This window comes from Dasypus novemcinctus, chromosome 14 (genome assembly GCF_030445035.2).
Source record: "Dasypus novemcinctus isolate mDasNov1 chromosome 14, mDasNov1.1.hap2, whole genome shotgun sequence".
Lineage (NCBI taxonomy): Eukaryota > Metazoa > Chordata > Mammalia > Cingulata > Dasypodidae > Dasypus > Dasypus novemcinctus.
Genome location: NC_080686.1, coordinates 109116248 through 109129910, shown reverse-complemented (window position 1 = coordinate 109129910; position 13663 = coordinate 109116248). Strand labels below are relative to the sequence as shown.

Sequence of the window (13663 nt, the reverse complement as noted above, 5' to 3'; positions counted from 1 at the left end):
CCAATCTGCCCAGCCCTGGCCCCCACAGCTGCCTGCTCCCCAGGCCTTGGCTCCACATGGTCCCATATGTCCACCCGATGCCCCGTCCCCCAACGCCTCCCAGCTGCCCCAGCACCGAGTCCCTCCATCACTCAAGCCCTCAGCCTGACCCTCAGGTCCCTGAATCCCTCAGCTCTTCCCATTTCTCTTCCGCGCCAGACCCAAGGGCAACCAAGAACTCAGGACCATATCCACTCCCACCTTCCCCGGCCCAGAAACCACTAGAGAGGGGCGCCATTGGCCTGGCGGGAAAGGCAGGGAGGGTGGTGGACCTTCATTTAGAAAGGTAAAGACGGGTGTGACATCATGACTCATCCTGAAGCCCAGAGCTGCACCCACCCCAGGCCCCCAGGCCCCCGCCTTGGCCCTGCAGGGAAGGACGCCTCAGCCCCCAAGCCCTGTGGCCTCAGCCAGGGGAGCCACCCTCAGCTGGTCACCTGGTGGCCCCTCAAACAGGGTGAAGGTCAGGCTGGTCCTGTACCCAGCGACCTGCCCCCAGAGCATGCCTTGGGAGCCTATGGGGGGCCCTGCCAGCCCAGGTGTTCTTCTGAGGGGCCAGAAGTGCAGGGAACGCGCAGGGAGGGTGAGACAGGTCCGGGAGCACCAGAGGCCGTGCTGCAGAGCTGGAGAGGAGGGGGCTGCTGCAGAGGTGTGAGCTGTCTCAAGTGCTTTGCGGAGGGGACGAGTGATTTGGGCACCCTTAGGTACAAGACGCAGAAATCAACTCACGTTTGCTTAAACAAGGTGTCTGAGGACGTGCTTGGGGCTCGTCTCTCCCACCTCCTGCTGCACTGGCCGCTGGTTACCTTTGTTCTCAGGTGCACTCCCTGAAGAGGTCAAGCAGGTGTGACACCCACAGATAGAACTCATCGTGGGCTGGAGCCCCCACGGGTCACTGCTCACCTGGTGAGGACACTGAGGACAGGAGGATGCCCACCCACGGGGGACGGGCAGGGATCCCGTGACCGGCAGCCCCACCAGGACGCCCAGGGCCCCGATTCCCTCTGACAACGGGGTGAGGAGAAGGAGGCGGAGGCCTGGAGGACAGGAGGCCCCAGCGGCCCTGGCAGGCGACCAGCCCTGGAGCTGCTGCCGGCCTGCACTGCCCCCCGGCCACACCGGGGCCTGGCCGCTCCCCACCCTGCACTCTGGCCACGGGAGTTTCACGGAGAGGAGCCCCTTAAAGAACCAGGTCCTGGGTCTCCAAGCCAGAGAGCAGGGCTCGGAGCACACAGGTCAGAGACAGCTGTCCTTCCCCCAGCTGTTCACACCTGCCGGACGTGCCGGGGCTGGCGGGGAAGGCCCTGACCTGTGGTCACGCGAGCACAGCCGGGCGCGCTCTAGGAGAGGAGAGCGAGCCTGCAGAGGGGCTGTGTGGCCGTGCGGGAAAGGCCCTTCCCGTCCGCGAGCCCTCCTGGTGGGGCCGGCCTCACCCGGCTCTGGGACTGCCCTCCAGGGATGGCCAAGCACCCACTCCCGCCTGGACTGCTGCCTCCCCTTCTGGGGTGTCCTTCAGCCCCCTCAGAGAGGCCCCGTGGGCAGGGACTTGAGCCTGGAGGGACACCCTGTGGCTGGCAGGCACTGGCCTGGGCCCTGGGCGGCCACGAGTGGAAGTGGGGGGGGCACCGGGCTCTCAGCGTCTGCCCCTACCCCCTCCCCGACGTCCGGAGCCCTCCCTGCTTCCTACAGCAACAGGAAGGCCTATGGGGCTTCAAAGGGCCGTGGCTCCCCCGCGCAGCCCCCCTCTGCCCAGGCCCAACCCCCCGCCTCGCCTCTTGGCCACTTAGGGTCCCCACTAGGCCCCAGCTGGGGGGCCAAGACGAAGGAGGAAGCACAGGCTCCTCCAAGGCGCCGCGCAGGCCAGGCGAGGACGGGAGGCACATCCGGAGACCAGGACAATTGCGGGAGGGGCCGCTGGGGCAGGCACCACCTCCCTCAGCCTCTGCCGTGCTGCCCTAGGGCTGCAGGTGGGGACCCTGCTGGCATACGAGGTCTCTGCTCAGGGGCCCTGGGTCCCCGGCAGCAGCTCGGGCCCCTGCCCCGCACCCCACCCGTGCCTGGCCCCACCGCCCCTGCCCCTCCCGCGTGGCTCGCTGCGGGAGCCTGAGCACCACACAGCCCAGAGCAGACCCTGCCCCCGGCGGACCCCCAGCAAAGGTTTCCCTGCCGTCCCCAGCTCGGGCTGCGGGCCGAGCGCCATCCGCTGGCGGCCGGGTCTGCTGAGAAGGCTCAGGGCCTTTAGCAGATGGATGGCAGGAGGGAGAGGCTGCTGCTCCAGGGAAGGGCGGCGGGCTGGGACGCCCAGGCTCCCAAGGCCCCTCCAAGTCCTGGTCCTCGCCAAGCCCTCGGCGGCACAGCAGGTCACACACTCGCGGTCAGGGCCCTCGGCACGTCGCTGCTGTCCCTCGCCCCGGGACAATCTGGGGGTGGGCTTCAAGAAGTAATGGGCCCCAGGAGGCTGCCAGGGTCCTGGGGGGCCGCTGCAACGCCCCTCGCAGGGCAAGGTGTCCCCAGATGAACCAGTGCCCTCGAGGATGAAGAGCGCTTTATTGTGCGAGTCCACGGCAGGCCCGGGTGGGGGCCGAGCCCACAGCCCCAGCCTGCCCCTGCTCTGAGCTGCCCTTTGGTCCCCGCCCCGGCCTGGAAGGCCAGGGTCCCCCACGGAGTGTACAGGTGCCTGCGAGTGTGCCCAGGCGGGGACGGCTCCCTGGGCCCTGGGCACTTGGGCGCCGCGGCAGCCTCGAGGTGAAGACGGGCGGGGCGGGGCCCCACTTCGCAGGCTCAGGGGCCGCACGAGTCCACACAGTCCTCCCCGCTGCGGAACACACGGGAGATGCTGGTGGGCGGGAACATGGCGACTGCGCCGAGCAGGGAGCCCAGCTGGATGGCCACGCCAGCCGCCAGCAACGCTGGCCGGCCTCCGCCGTGCAGCAGGGAGCTGGTCGCCACCTTCACGTAGGAGAAGATGCCCAAGCACAGCGCCCACGACAGCACCTGGAGCAGCCACAGCAGCCGGCTCAGCAGGGCATCCCTCGGCCCCAGGCCGCCCCCTCCACCGCCACCCTCCTCGCTTCAGTGCCCCCGCTGTACTCACCACAAGGACCACTCCTGCAGAGGTGCCCACCAGGGGCGGGCAGGGGCTTAGGATGGCCAGCGCCACCAGGTAGGCTCCAAAGAACACGCCCAGCAGAGAGAGCGCGCCCAGGCCCGCCAGGGTCCTGCGGGGGTGAGCAAGGCATCAGGGTGACCGTGCCAGGGCCCCGCCCCGCCCGCTGGGTAGCCGGGAGCCCTGCGCACCTGCACAGCACACCCATGGCCAGGAAGCAGGCCAGGGGGTTGGCGGCGCTGCCCAGCACCACGGCCAGGTGGTAGGCCAGGCGCCCGTAGGGCAGGCAGGAGAAGCTCTGCACGGCGGGCAGCACGCCATTGGTCAGCGCGTTGGTGACAGCCAGCAGGCCCAGCAGGAAGGCGCCGCGGGCCGAGAGCAGCCGCTGGGCCTTGGGGTCTGGGCCGGGGACGGTGTCCGCCGCCTCGCGCAGCGGCTCCTGCAGCGGCAAGGCCTCTTCCTCTCCGGCCTCAGGACCAGCCACTGGGGCCCCCACCCGCGGGCCAGGCCGTGGCCCCTCTGCGGGTCCAGGGGGTGGTGACAACAGTGACGGCGACAGCAGCAGGAGACCCTGGAAAGCGGCAGCCGAGATGACCAGAAGGGTGGTCAGTGCCCAGAAGAAGGAGCTGGCCGGAAAGTGCTCCGGGAAGTAGTGGGGGGTCCCAGGGGTGCCGTTGATGGGGGCTGGCAGGCACTCGAGGCGACCGACGCCCTGCGCTAGAGCCAGCATGCAGGGCAGCAGCGCGCTGAGGCCCTGGCCCAGGAAGAAGGAGCGCAGGAAGGGCGGCGGCAGGTGGCTCAGGAAGGGCAGGAAGGTGACGTTGGAGGCGCAGCAGGCCAGCGCCAGCAGCAGGGTCAGCGTGAGGAAGGCCACCGAGTGGGGCTGCCTGGCCACCGGGACCACGTGGTGCCACAGGGGGGCCAGCAGGGCCGTGCCCGCCACGCTCAGGGCCTGCACCGCGCGGATGGCGGCCTTCTCGCCCGTGCCTGGGGCCAGCCGCCCCCACAGGGTCACCGGCAGCAGCCCCAGGTTCCCCAGCGCCACCAGCACAGACAGGTATGCGGGCAGGCTCCAACCTGCGGGGAGGGGAGGAGCCCGTCAGGGTCAGGGGGCAGCTGCCTCCCCAGACCCGCCTGCCGGAGCAGCCCACAGGCGCCCACTCACCCTCGGGGAGGTCCTTTACCACCACGGGCAGCTCCACCCAGATCCCGTTGATGGCAGCCCAGGAGCCCATGCCAAACAGGGCCACCAGCAGGTGGGTCAGCACGAGGCGGCCGAGCGGGGTCGCTGCCATGGGCCCCAGGTGGGGCCTCCGGGCCGGCTCCTCCTCCTCCCGCTAGGTGCAGAGGCCCTCGGGCTCTGCTGGGAGCTGGACACCTCTCCTACCTTGAAGGAAAAGACAAGCGCAGTGAAAGGCCCACAGCCGGGAGCCCGGGGTGGGGGGAGCGGGGAAGGGCTGGACCTGCAAGACCGGCCGGCGGAGCAAGGCCAAGCCCCGGGGCCCGGCCCGCGGGGGACGGCGAAGGAGGGCGCGGTCCTCCCGCAACCGGCGAGCAGGGGCGCGGGTGCCCAAGCCGCCACCACCCTCGCCCTGAAAGAGCACGGGGCAGGGCGCCGGGACGAGGTACCTCGCGGGCGCCACGCACGCCCCCAGGGCTCGTCCACCCGCGCGTCCCGGGCCTCGGCGACAATGCGCACAGCCGGGGCCGAGAGCGGCGAGAGCGAGGAGGGGCGTGGCAGGGCGGGCGCCGCCCCCTCGCCGGCGTCAGGTGGGCGTCCGGAGGGCCGCCGGGGCAGGTGCGCGCGCCCCCCGACGCCCAGGCGGCCGCCCCGCAACGCGGCGAGGGCGCTGCCCTCCAGCCCGGGGACGCGGCCCCAGCCGGAACCGGCGAGCCACGTGCGCGGCGGGGCCGGAGCGGAACCTCAGCTCCGCGGCCGAGGCCGGACGCCGGCCCGGCACCGCCCCCGCCGGAAGTGCTCACCCCGCACCACCTCTACCGGAAGTGCCGTCCCGGAAGTGGGCGCGCGCCCCGCCCCCGGGCCCGCTCCTTCCGCGCCGCCGCGGCCATGGCTCTCGGGGCGGCCCGGCGGGCGCGGCGCAGGCCCCGGGGCGCGTCGCCGGCCGGGGCGCGGGCGCGCTCGGCCGAGGACTGGTGGTGGGAGCGGCTGGCGCCGAGCGGCGCGGGCTTCCACCTGCTGCAGGCCGACAGCGCGCTGCTGCTGCTGCCCGGCCCCGGCCCCGGCCGCGCGCGCCGGCGCCTCGCCCGCCGAGCGCAGCGCCCGCGACCCCCGGGCGCCCGCGCCGCCGCGGCCCGGCCCAAGGCCAGGCCCCGGCCCGAGCCGCAGCCGCAGCCGGAGCCCGACCCGGGCTGGGGCGACCGCATCCCTCTGGAAATCCTGGTGCAGATTTTCGGGCTGCTGGTGGCGGCCGACGGGCCCGCGCCCTTCCTCGGCAGGTACCGCGTCCCCACGGCCCCGGGCATCGAGTGCGGCGGCTCGGACCGCGCACGCCCGGGCATCCGGCCGCGAGGCCGTGTCTCCAGCTGGTCCACTTGGAGACGCAGGTGACAGGCTCCGAGCTGGGGAGTCCGTCACGCCGCAGGGGGAGGTGCCCCTTTTTAGAAAACGCCACCGTGGTAGCCGTTGGGGGGGGGTGTCGTTGCCACCCGAGACCCGACCCCACAGCAGAGCTCTTCTCCCAGGGCTGCCCGCGTGTGCCGCCGCTGGTACGAGGCCGCCTCCCAGCCGGCGCTCTGGCACACGGTGACCCTGTCGCCTCCGCAGGCCGGCCGCCCTGCCAAGGGCGGAGCCAGGGCGGAGAAGAAGCTCCTTGCTTCCTTGGAGTGGCTTATGCCCAACCGGTGAGGGTTTCCTCTTCCCGCCCGTGTGGTGCGTGGGCCGCCCGGCCCCTCCCTGTCTCCCCCAAGGCGTTGGAGGGGGGCTGCTGAAGGAAGGGGGGCCTGGGAGCACTCTGGCAGCGCCGCCTCTGCTGTCGGCCCAGGTTCTCCCAGCTCCAGAGGCTGACCCTCATCCACTGGAAGTCCCAGGTACACCCCGTGCTGGAGGTGAGAGCTGGAGGCTGCCCAGTTCAGCAGGGAGCAGGTCGGGCACGGCAGGGCCCCCCCACACACACACACTCTGGGTGCCTGCCCAGCTCTTTCCTGTTCTCTCTTCCAGCAATTTCTGCCCCTCAGGGCAGTGTCAGGTGGGGGGCCGCCTTGCCATGGGAGGAAGGTCACAGCTGAGGCTCAACCCTCGTGGACCACTGCCTGCTTTCCCCCAGCCCTGCCTGGCCCCTTGTCCCCACAGCTGGTCGGCAGGTCCTGTCCTCGCCTCACCTTCCTCAAGCTTTCCGACTGCCACGGTGTGACTCCTGGCGTTCTCGTCACGCTGGCCAAAGCCTGCCCCCAGCTCCACAGCCTGGATCTCCAGCACTCCATGGTAAGCCCTTCGTGCCCGGGGGCCCCAGAACAGCCCCGGCTAAGGTGACCGTGTCCCTGTGCTGGGTCTCCAGGTGGAGTCCACGGCTGTGGTGAGCTTCTTGGAGGAGGTGGGCCCCCGGATGCGCAAGCTGTGGCTGACATATAGCTCCCAGACAACAGCCATTCTGGGCGCGCTGCTGGTAGGCTGGTGCCGGCGGGTGCGAGCCGGGTGCTGAGCCCGAGCCCGCCCGCGCCCACCTCTGCGCTCCCTCCCTGCAGGGCAGTTGCTGCCCCCAGCTCCGGGTCCTGGAGGTGAGCTTGGGCACTGGCCACAACAGCACCCCCTTGCAGCTGCCGGTGGAGGCCCTGCAGAAAGGCTGCCCCCAGCTGCAGGTACCTGGCGCCCCGCACGCCCCGCACGCCCCACACGCCCCGCACGGCGCCACTGCTGCAGCCTGGGCCTCGCCCCCAGGTGCTGCGCCTGCTGAACCTGATGTGGCTGCCCAAGCCTTCGGGGCGAGGGGCGGCCCCCGGCCCGGGCTTCCCCAGCCTGGAGGAGCTCTGCCTCGCCAGCTCCGCCTCCAACTTTGTGAGCAACGAGGTCCTGGGCCGCCTGCTCCACAGCTCCCCCAACCTGCGCCTGCTGGACCTCCGCGGCTGTGCCCGCGTCACGCCTGCCGGCCTCTGCCATCTGCCCTGTCAGGGTCAGCAGTCCCTGGGTGGGTGGCCGGGTGAGTGTGGGGGCCCCTCGCCCAGCTGGCAGCTCATGCCTGCCCCTCCCCCCTCCAGAGCTGGAGCAGCTGCACCTGGGCCTCTACGGCATGTCCGACCGGCTGACTCTGGCCAAGGAGGGCAGCCCCCTGTTGACCCAGAAGTGGCACCGCACCCTGTGGGAACTGGACTTGAGTGGTCAGGGCTTCCGTGAGAAGGACCTGGAGCAGGCCCTCGCTGCCTTCTCGGGTGCCCCGGGGGGCTCGGTGCCAGCCCTCTGCTCCCTCAACCTCAGGGGCACCCAGGTCACACCGAGCACAGTCAGGTCAGCGCCCCCTCGACACCCTGTCCCTGGAAGCAGTGTGGCCAGCCACCGTCCTGTCCGCCCGGGGCCCCGGGGTGTGTCCCACCCGGCTCGATCCCTCCAGTGGTCATCGAGGGGAGCCCACTGGCCAAGCACCTTGCCTGGTGCCATAGGCCCAGGGACTCCACGGGTACTGGTCTTGAGCCTCGGTGGCTGTGGGCGGCAGCAAGGGCCCTAGGGCCTGGCCCAGCCCTGCTGGGGCCTGGGTCTGCCCGGGCAGCGGCTCAACTTGCCTGCGTCGGCTCTGCCCGCAGCTCGGTCATCAGCAGCTGCCCAAGCCTGGCCTACCTCAACCTGGAGTCGTGCCGCCGCCTTCCCCGGGGCCTGAAGCGGGTCTACCGGGGCCAGGAGGAAGTCCAGTGGTGCCTGGAGCAGCTGCTCACCAGCCCCCCCTCCCCCAGCTAGCCGGCTGGCCGGCTGCAGTCCCCCCAGCCAGCCCTGCCCTGTGCTTCGCCCCAGTTCTGGATGTTTGAACATTTTGTTACAATAAAACGTTTTTAAGCACTCTGAGGTCTTTGGGGTAGGGCGACGGATGGAGGAGGGACCCAGGGAACCCCTGGGAGGCTTGAGGGTGGAGGCTGGCCCAGGGCCTACAAGAAGTGGCTGTCCCAGGGTCCGCGTCGGCCACCCACTGCCCTCTCCTGCACTGTGCTTGAGGCGCGCCCCCGGGACAGAGTTGCGCCTTCCTTGGTGGTGGGAGGCTCCCGCCCCGGGTGGGGGCCATGGAGAGGCAGGGGTCGGTGTGGGTGCCGTCCTAGAGACTTCTCTCCTGCTCGGGCCTCGGCGCAGTGTCCCCCGCACCCCTCCTGTACCCGGGCCTGGGGGGGTGGGGCCGGCTGGGGAGTGCCTGCCCACTGCCAGGCCTGAGCCCAGGGCTCCCCAGAGAAGGGGCCGTCCACAGAACGGCTCCTTCTAGAACCTGCGGCCTGGCCTTCTAGAACGTGCGCGCGGCCCGGCCTGGACCGCCCCCTGCCCGCGCCTGTCGGTCGTGTCTGTGCTGCGGCCCGCGGCCCTGGAAAAGCTCGTCTCCCAGGTACGCTGCGGCGGCGGCGGGCGGCGGGCGGCGGCGGGCGAGCCGCGGGGCTGACAGCCCGTGCCCGCCCCAGGACGCCAGGGGCCAGGTCGGCGGCCTGCCCACCGCCGCCAGGGGCAAGCGCTTCCAGCTCTGGGCGCTGGGATGCGTCTGCACCGAGCGCCACCTGGCCAAGCGCCTCAAGAGCAACAGCTTCTACCCGTTCATGCAGCAGCAGCCGAAAGGTGCGCGGCGGGCCGGGGCGCGCGGGCGGGCGCTGGGCCCCGGGCGCGGCCCTCACGCCGCCGCGCCGCAGTCTTCGTGCTCGAGTACTACCTGGACACGCTGTGGAAGGGGTCGCTGCTCTTCGCCGTCTGCCTCCTCCTGGTGGTCTTCGGCGTCGTGAGCGAGGTCTGCCCCGCCCCGCCCCGGGCCCCCGCCCCGCCCCGCCCCGCCCCGGGCCCCCGCGGCCGCGCCCACGCTCCCCCGCGGCCCCGCAGGTGCACCGGCAGGCGACGTGGGGCTTCCCCGCGTGCGGCATGGTCGCGGGCCTGTGGCTCATGGTCTCGTCGCTGCCGCGGCGCCGCCTGGTGCTGAACCACACGCGCGGCATCTACCACTTCTCCATCCAGGGCCGCACGGTGTGCCAGGGCCCGCTGCACCTGGTCTACGTGCGCCTGGCGCTCAGCTCGGACGGTGACGGCGGGGCGGGGCCTGGGCGGGCCGGGGCCTGCGGCGGGATAGGGCTGTGGGGGCGGGCCGAGGGCGGGGCCCTGGGGGCGGGGCCGAGGGCGGGGCCTGCGGCGGGGCGGGCCCTGGGGGCGGGGCCCGCGGCGGGACAGGGCCGGGGGGCGGGCCACGGGCGGGGCCATGGGCCACGGGGCGGGGCCAGCGGCAGGACAGGGCCGTGGGGGCGGGCCAGGGGCGGGGCCACATGTGGCCGGGGGCGGGGCCAGCGGCAGGACAGGGCCGTGGGGGCGGGCCGAGGGCGGGCCCTGGGGGCGGGGCCGAGGGCGGGGCCTGCGGCGGGGGCGGGGCCATGGGCCATGGGGCGGGGCCTGGGCGGGACAGGGCCGTGGCCGGGCGGGGCCGTGAGGGCGGGGCGGGGCCATGGGCCGTGGGGGCGGGGCCTGGGCGGGGCAGGGCCGTGGGGGCGGGGCCTAGGCCGGGCCAGCCGCCCCTGCCCCCGCCCGCGCGTGGAGACTGAGCCCGCCCCCCGCAGCCTACGGGAGGTCCTTCTTCCAGCTGGTCCTGTGCGGCCACAAGCTGGAGCCGCTGGTGCTGGTGCAGCTGTCGGAGCGCTACGAGGTGGGTCCCGCCCGGCGACCCCCGCACGGCCCCTCTCGGGGCGCCTCCTCCCGCTCCTCGGGACAGAGGCGCTTCACGCGTTTGGGGTCTTAGGGCGCGCCGTTTCGCCCGCAGCGGAGGAGCGGACCGCTCGGGCCCGCGGGGCGGGGGCTGCGGCCGGCCGGCAGGCGACCCCTCGCGGGCGACCTCCTGGCTGGGCAAGGGCCGACCGCCGCCCGCTCCCGCAGCAAATGGAATTCCTGGGCCGCCACATCGCGCGGAAGCTGGACATTAACTACTTCGACCACCAGGCCACGTCCTACCGCCACGTGGTCCGCCACTGGCCGCTGGGGGCCGCCTTCAGCCCGGGCATCGTGCTGCGCAGGGACCGCTCCTACAGCAGGCCCGGGCGCTCCCTGACCGAGCTGGACGTGTGACGCCCCGCCCGCGCGCCCCTCTCGCCTCCCGGACGCTCTTCCCTCTCCCCTCCCCTCCCTGCCCCGCCCATGAGCCCCCCACCCCACCGTGGGTCGGACACACGGGAGTCGCACCCACTGGCCCTCTTCACAATAAAGCTGCCTCTTTCCTCTGGACCAGGGTTGGGGAGGGGTCTTTCTCGAGCACCCGTCCCAGGGCCTCACCAGCCCCCTGGAGCAAACCCGGGTGTGGGCTCCAAGGCCAGTGGCTGCCCCGCTTGACCCTTGCACTGCCTGCCCACCCATGCCCCCTTTGCTTTCGGGCCAGAACTGGGCCTTCCAGGCCAGGCCTCGGCTGAGCTGACCGAGGCTCTGAATCCCAGGTACCAGAATCTGATTGGTCCATTCCGCCCTTCCTGGTCCCGTAGCAATAGGGTGGGGGCAGGTGGCTCGTGGTGGCCTGGACACACCTCAGTGTGGCTGCTACCCAAGTCCTGGGGAATGCGCTGCTGAGAAGAGGCCAGGCTGAAGGTGTGCTGCGATGGGTGGGCGCAGGGGGGCTCAGGGTGCCCTGGGATCCTGCTCCAGAGCCTGTCTGGTCCAGCAGAGCTCCAGGATCTCCAGCCCCTGAGGCTTCCCGGGTACTGGGACCTGCCATGGGCGTTTCTGGAAGGGGTGGTGCCTGGTACTGCCAACCTGGCTCTCCCACCTCAGCGTTTTCCCTCGGGGCCGTGCCGGTGATGGGGCCATCTGGGGCCACGTCAACTCAGTGTCACTGGAACCCAACTGACTACAAAGTTTGTGGAGCCCTGTGCAAAATGGAAACGCAGAGTAGGTCGTCCAGCGTGGGGGCCTTCTGACAGTGAGGCCCTGGGCACAGGGCCTGTGTGACTGCCCAGGTCACACGCCACGAAGTCGGCCCTGCTGGAAACCAGATGGCTCCCAACTGGACACTGGCCAAACGCTCCTGCTGCCACAGGATCCGGGGGCCCTGAGATGTTATGCATGGGACAAGTGCAGGGCCCTTTCCTCCTCCAGAAGACAGAAGCCCAGGGTGACCTGAGAGTGGTTGTGCCCATCTCTTACCAGAGGGGCAGGCTCGAGGCGTAGGGCCAGGCTAGGGAGAGGTGAAGAGTGTAGGGTGTGTGGGCCACAGGACAGGCCGACTGGACCCGGAGACACTCAGCAACACTCGGGACTCCTGGACTGACCCGAGGGAAGACATGAAGTGCCAACCTCTGACCTTCCAAAGGCAGTGAGGCAGGGCGACTCTAGTGAGGGAGGTCAGAGAAAGCCTTTCTGAGGCCAGGAAATCTGAGTTGAAACAGAGACTGTGGAGAGGGGTGAGATGCTCTAGGGGAGGAGCAGACGTAGGACCAGCTACCGAAGGATCTGGACTGCCTGACAAACCACAAGCCAGGCTGGTCACACCGAGAGAACAGAAGAGGAGGCACGAGATGAGGGGGCAGGCAGGGTCCTTGGAGGCTGCAACTGGGAATGGGTATTTCCTCTAGTTGCAATGGGAAAGTTGTGTCAACTGAGAAATAACTAAGCTGCAAGGCAACAGAGACATTTATTTGGGGTCTTAGAATTACAGTTTCGGGAGCACAGATCCAGGTAGCAGCCCAAATCATGTCTCATCTTGGCACTTCCAGGCAAGGGTTTTTAAAAAGATTAGATAAGTTGCTTGTGGTTGGTGAATATTTGGGATACTCTATCCTTCAGTTTAGATAGTTAGCTGAGTTATCTTATGACTTCTTTATGACGTCCAGATGACCTTGGGGTTTTGAGGAACACTGGTGCTTGAGGCTTTGCCTACTCTGGCAGTTTGTGATATCTGGCTGAGACTTGTGTAAGAGTAATGTCTAAAGTGACCTCCTGACTCCATTTTAAATCTTTTAGGCATAGTAACTCTATTTTGTTTTCATTTTTACATTCCATTCTTTTGACCAAGATCTTTCTTTGAACATATCACTGACCAACATTTGGTATTAATCTCACCACCAGGGAGGCTCACCCCGGGAGTCATGGCCCACACAGGTGGAAGGTACTGTGTTTATTTGCAAAGTTGGACCTAGAGAGGAGCCAATTTGAGCAAGAAGATGATTTTCAGGGGATGCTCTTAGGCATGTATTATAAGTAGTCTTAGTTTCATCATTTCAGAAATAAGTGCCCTAAGTGCAAGTTTTGGAATCAAGAGCTTGGCACATTTGTATAACTTGGGAGATTGTTGCAGCTGTTATTCTTTTTCAATTAACTTTATTTTGTACATTCAATAATTAAAAATATGAATTAAAAACTAAAAAGAAAACACAGTTGAATAAAAACACACATTACTCAAATGTGCTGGATACATATCATTTTTAAATAATGCTACACAATATATTTGGTTCATAGTAATGCAATCATACAGTATTTGTCCTTTTGTGTCTGGCTTGCTTTGCTCAACATAATGCCCTCTAGGTTCATTTATATTGTCATATGCTTTACAACTTCATTTCATCTTACAGCTGCATAATAATTCCATCATGTGAATACAACACAGTTTGTTTATCCATTCATTTGTTGATGGACACCTGGTTTGTTTCCAGTTTTTAGAATAATGCTGCTATAAACATCTCTGTGCAGATGTCTGTTCATGTCACTGCTCTCAGTTCTTCTGGGTATATGCCCAGTAGTGGTATTGCAGGATCTTGTGGCAAGTCTATATTCAACTTCTTTAGGAACTGCTGAACAGTCCTCCACAGGGGCTGTACCAATGACTGTTGTTATCATAGTTTTCAGTTCTTCTGGATATATTCCAAACAGGAATTGCTGGATCATATGGCAGTTCTATATTTAGCTTCCTCAGGAACGACCAAAACAGTTTCCATAGAGGCTGTACCATTTAAAAAATCCATCAACAGTGAAGGAGTGTTCCTATTTCTCCACATCCTCTCCAGCACTTATTGTTGTCTGTTTTTTAAATAATGGCCATTCTATGTGGTGTTAGATTATATTGTTGTTGTGATTTGCATTTCCCTAATAGCTAGCGTTATGAAACATTTTTTCATATGGTTTTTGGCCATTTGTATTTCCTCTTTAGAGAAATGCCTATTTAAATCTTTTGCCCATTTTTAAATTGGATTGCTTGTTTTTTCATTGTTGAGTTGTATGATCTCTTTATATAGAATGGAAATCAGACCCTTTTTGGATATGTGGTTTCCAAATATTTTCTCCTATTAAGTGGCTGCCTTTTTACCTTCTTGATGAAGTCCTTTGAATTACAGAAGTGTTTAAGTTTGAGGAGGTCCCATTTATCCATG

At 66.8% G+C, this 13663-nt stretch overlaps 3 protein-coding genes across 4 annotated transcripts; 2 read left to right on the top strand and 1 right to left on the bottom strand.

The window, feature by feature from the left end:
- Window positions 1–2569: 2569 nt before the first annotated feature.
- Window positions 2570–5082, bottom strand: SLC52A2 (solute carrier family 52 member 2). Its single transcript, XM_058276188.2, has 5 exons — window positions 4775–5082; window positions 4311–4532; window positions 3337–4222; window positions 3134–3257; window positions 2570–3033 (listed from the first exon to the last, which is right to left on the bottom strand). The coding sequence occupies exons 2-5, from the start codon at window positions 4438–4440 to the stop codon at window positions 2821–2823; spliced, it is 1353 nt and encodes a 450-aa protein (XP_058132171.1). The 5' UTR covers window positions 4441–4532; window positions 4775–5082; the 3' UTR covers window positions 2570–2820.
- A 116-nt stretch (window positions 5083–5198) lies between these two features.
- FBXL6 (F-box and leucine rich repeat protein 6) lies at window positions 5199–8147 on the top strand. 2 transcript variants are annotated; one of them, XM_058276187.2, is made up of 9 exons: window positions 5199–5602; window positions 5849–6007; window positions 6148–6193; window positions 6456–6587; window positions 6661–6768; window positions 6848–6961; window positions 7041–7272; window positions 7358–7604; window positions 7898–8147. In XM_058276187.2, exons 1-9 carry the CDS (start codon window positions 5214–5216, stop codon window positions 8046–8048), a joined length of 1578 nt encoding a protein of 525 aa, XP_058132170.1. In that variant the 5' UTR covers window positions 5199–5213; the 3' UTR covers window positions 8049–8147. The 2 variants fall into 2 exon arrangements, with proteins under 2 accessions (XP_058132170.1, XP_058132169.1); XM_058276186.2 differs by having other exon boundaries at window positions 6148–6211.
- Window positions 8148–8365: 218 nt separating this feature from the next.
- Window positions 8366–12729, top strand: TMEM249 (transmembrane protein 249). The gene is made up of 7 exons (XM_058276269.2): window positions 8366–8389; window positions 8560–8676; window positions 8750–8900; window positions 8972–9066; window positions 9156–9351; window positions 9878–9963; window positions 10191–12729. Exons 1-7 carry the CDS (start codon window positions 8366–8368, stop codon window positions 10377–10379), a joined length of 858 nt encoding a protein of 285 aa, XP_058132252.1. The 3' UTR covers window positions 10380–12729.
- The last annotated feature ends 934 nt before the right edge of the window (window positions 12730–13663 follow it).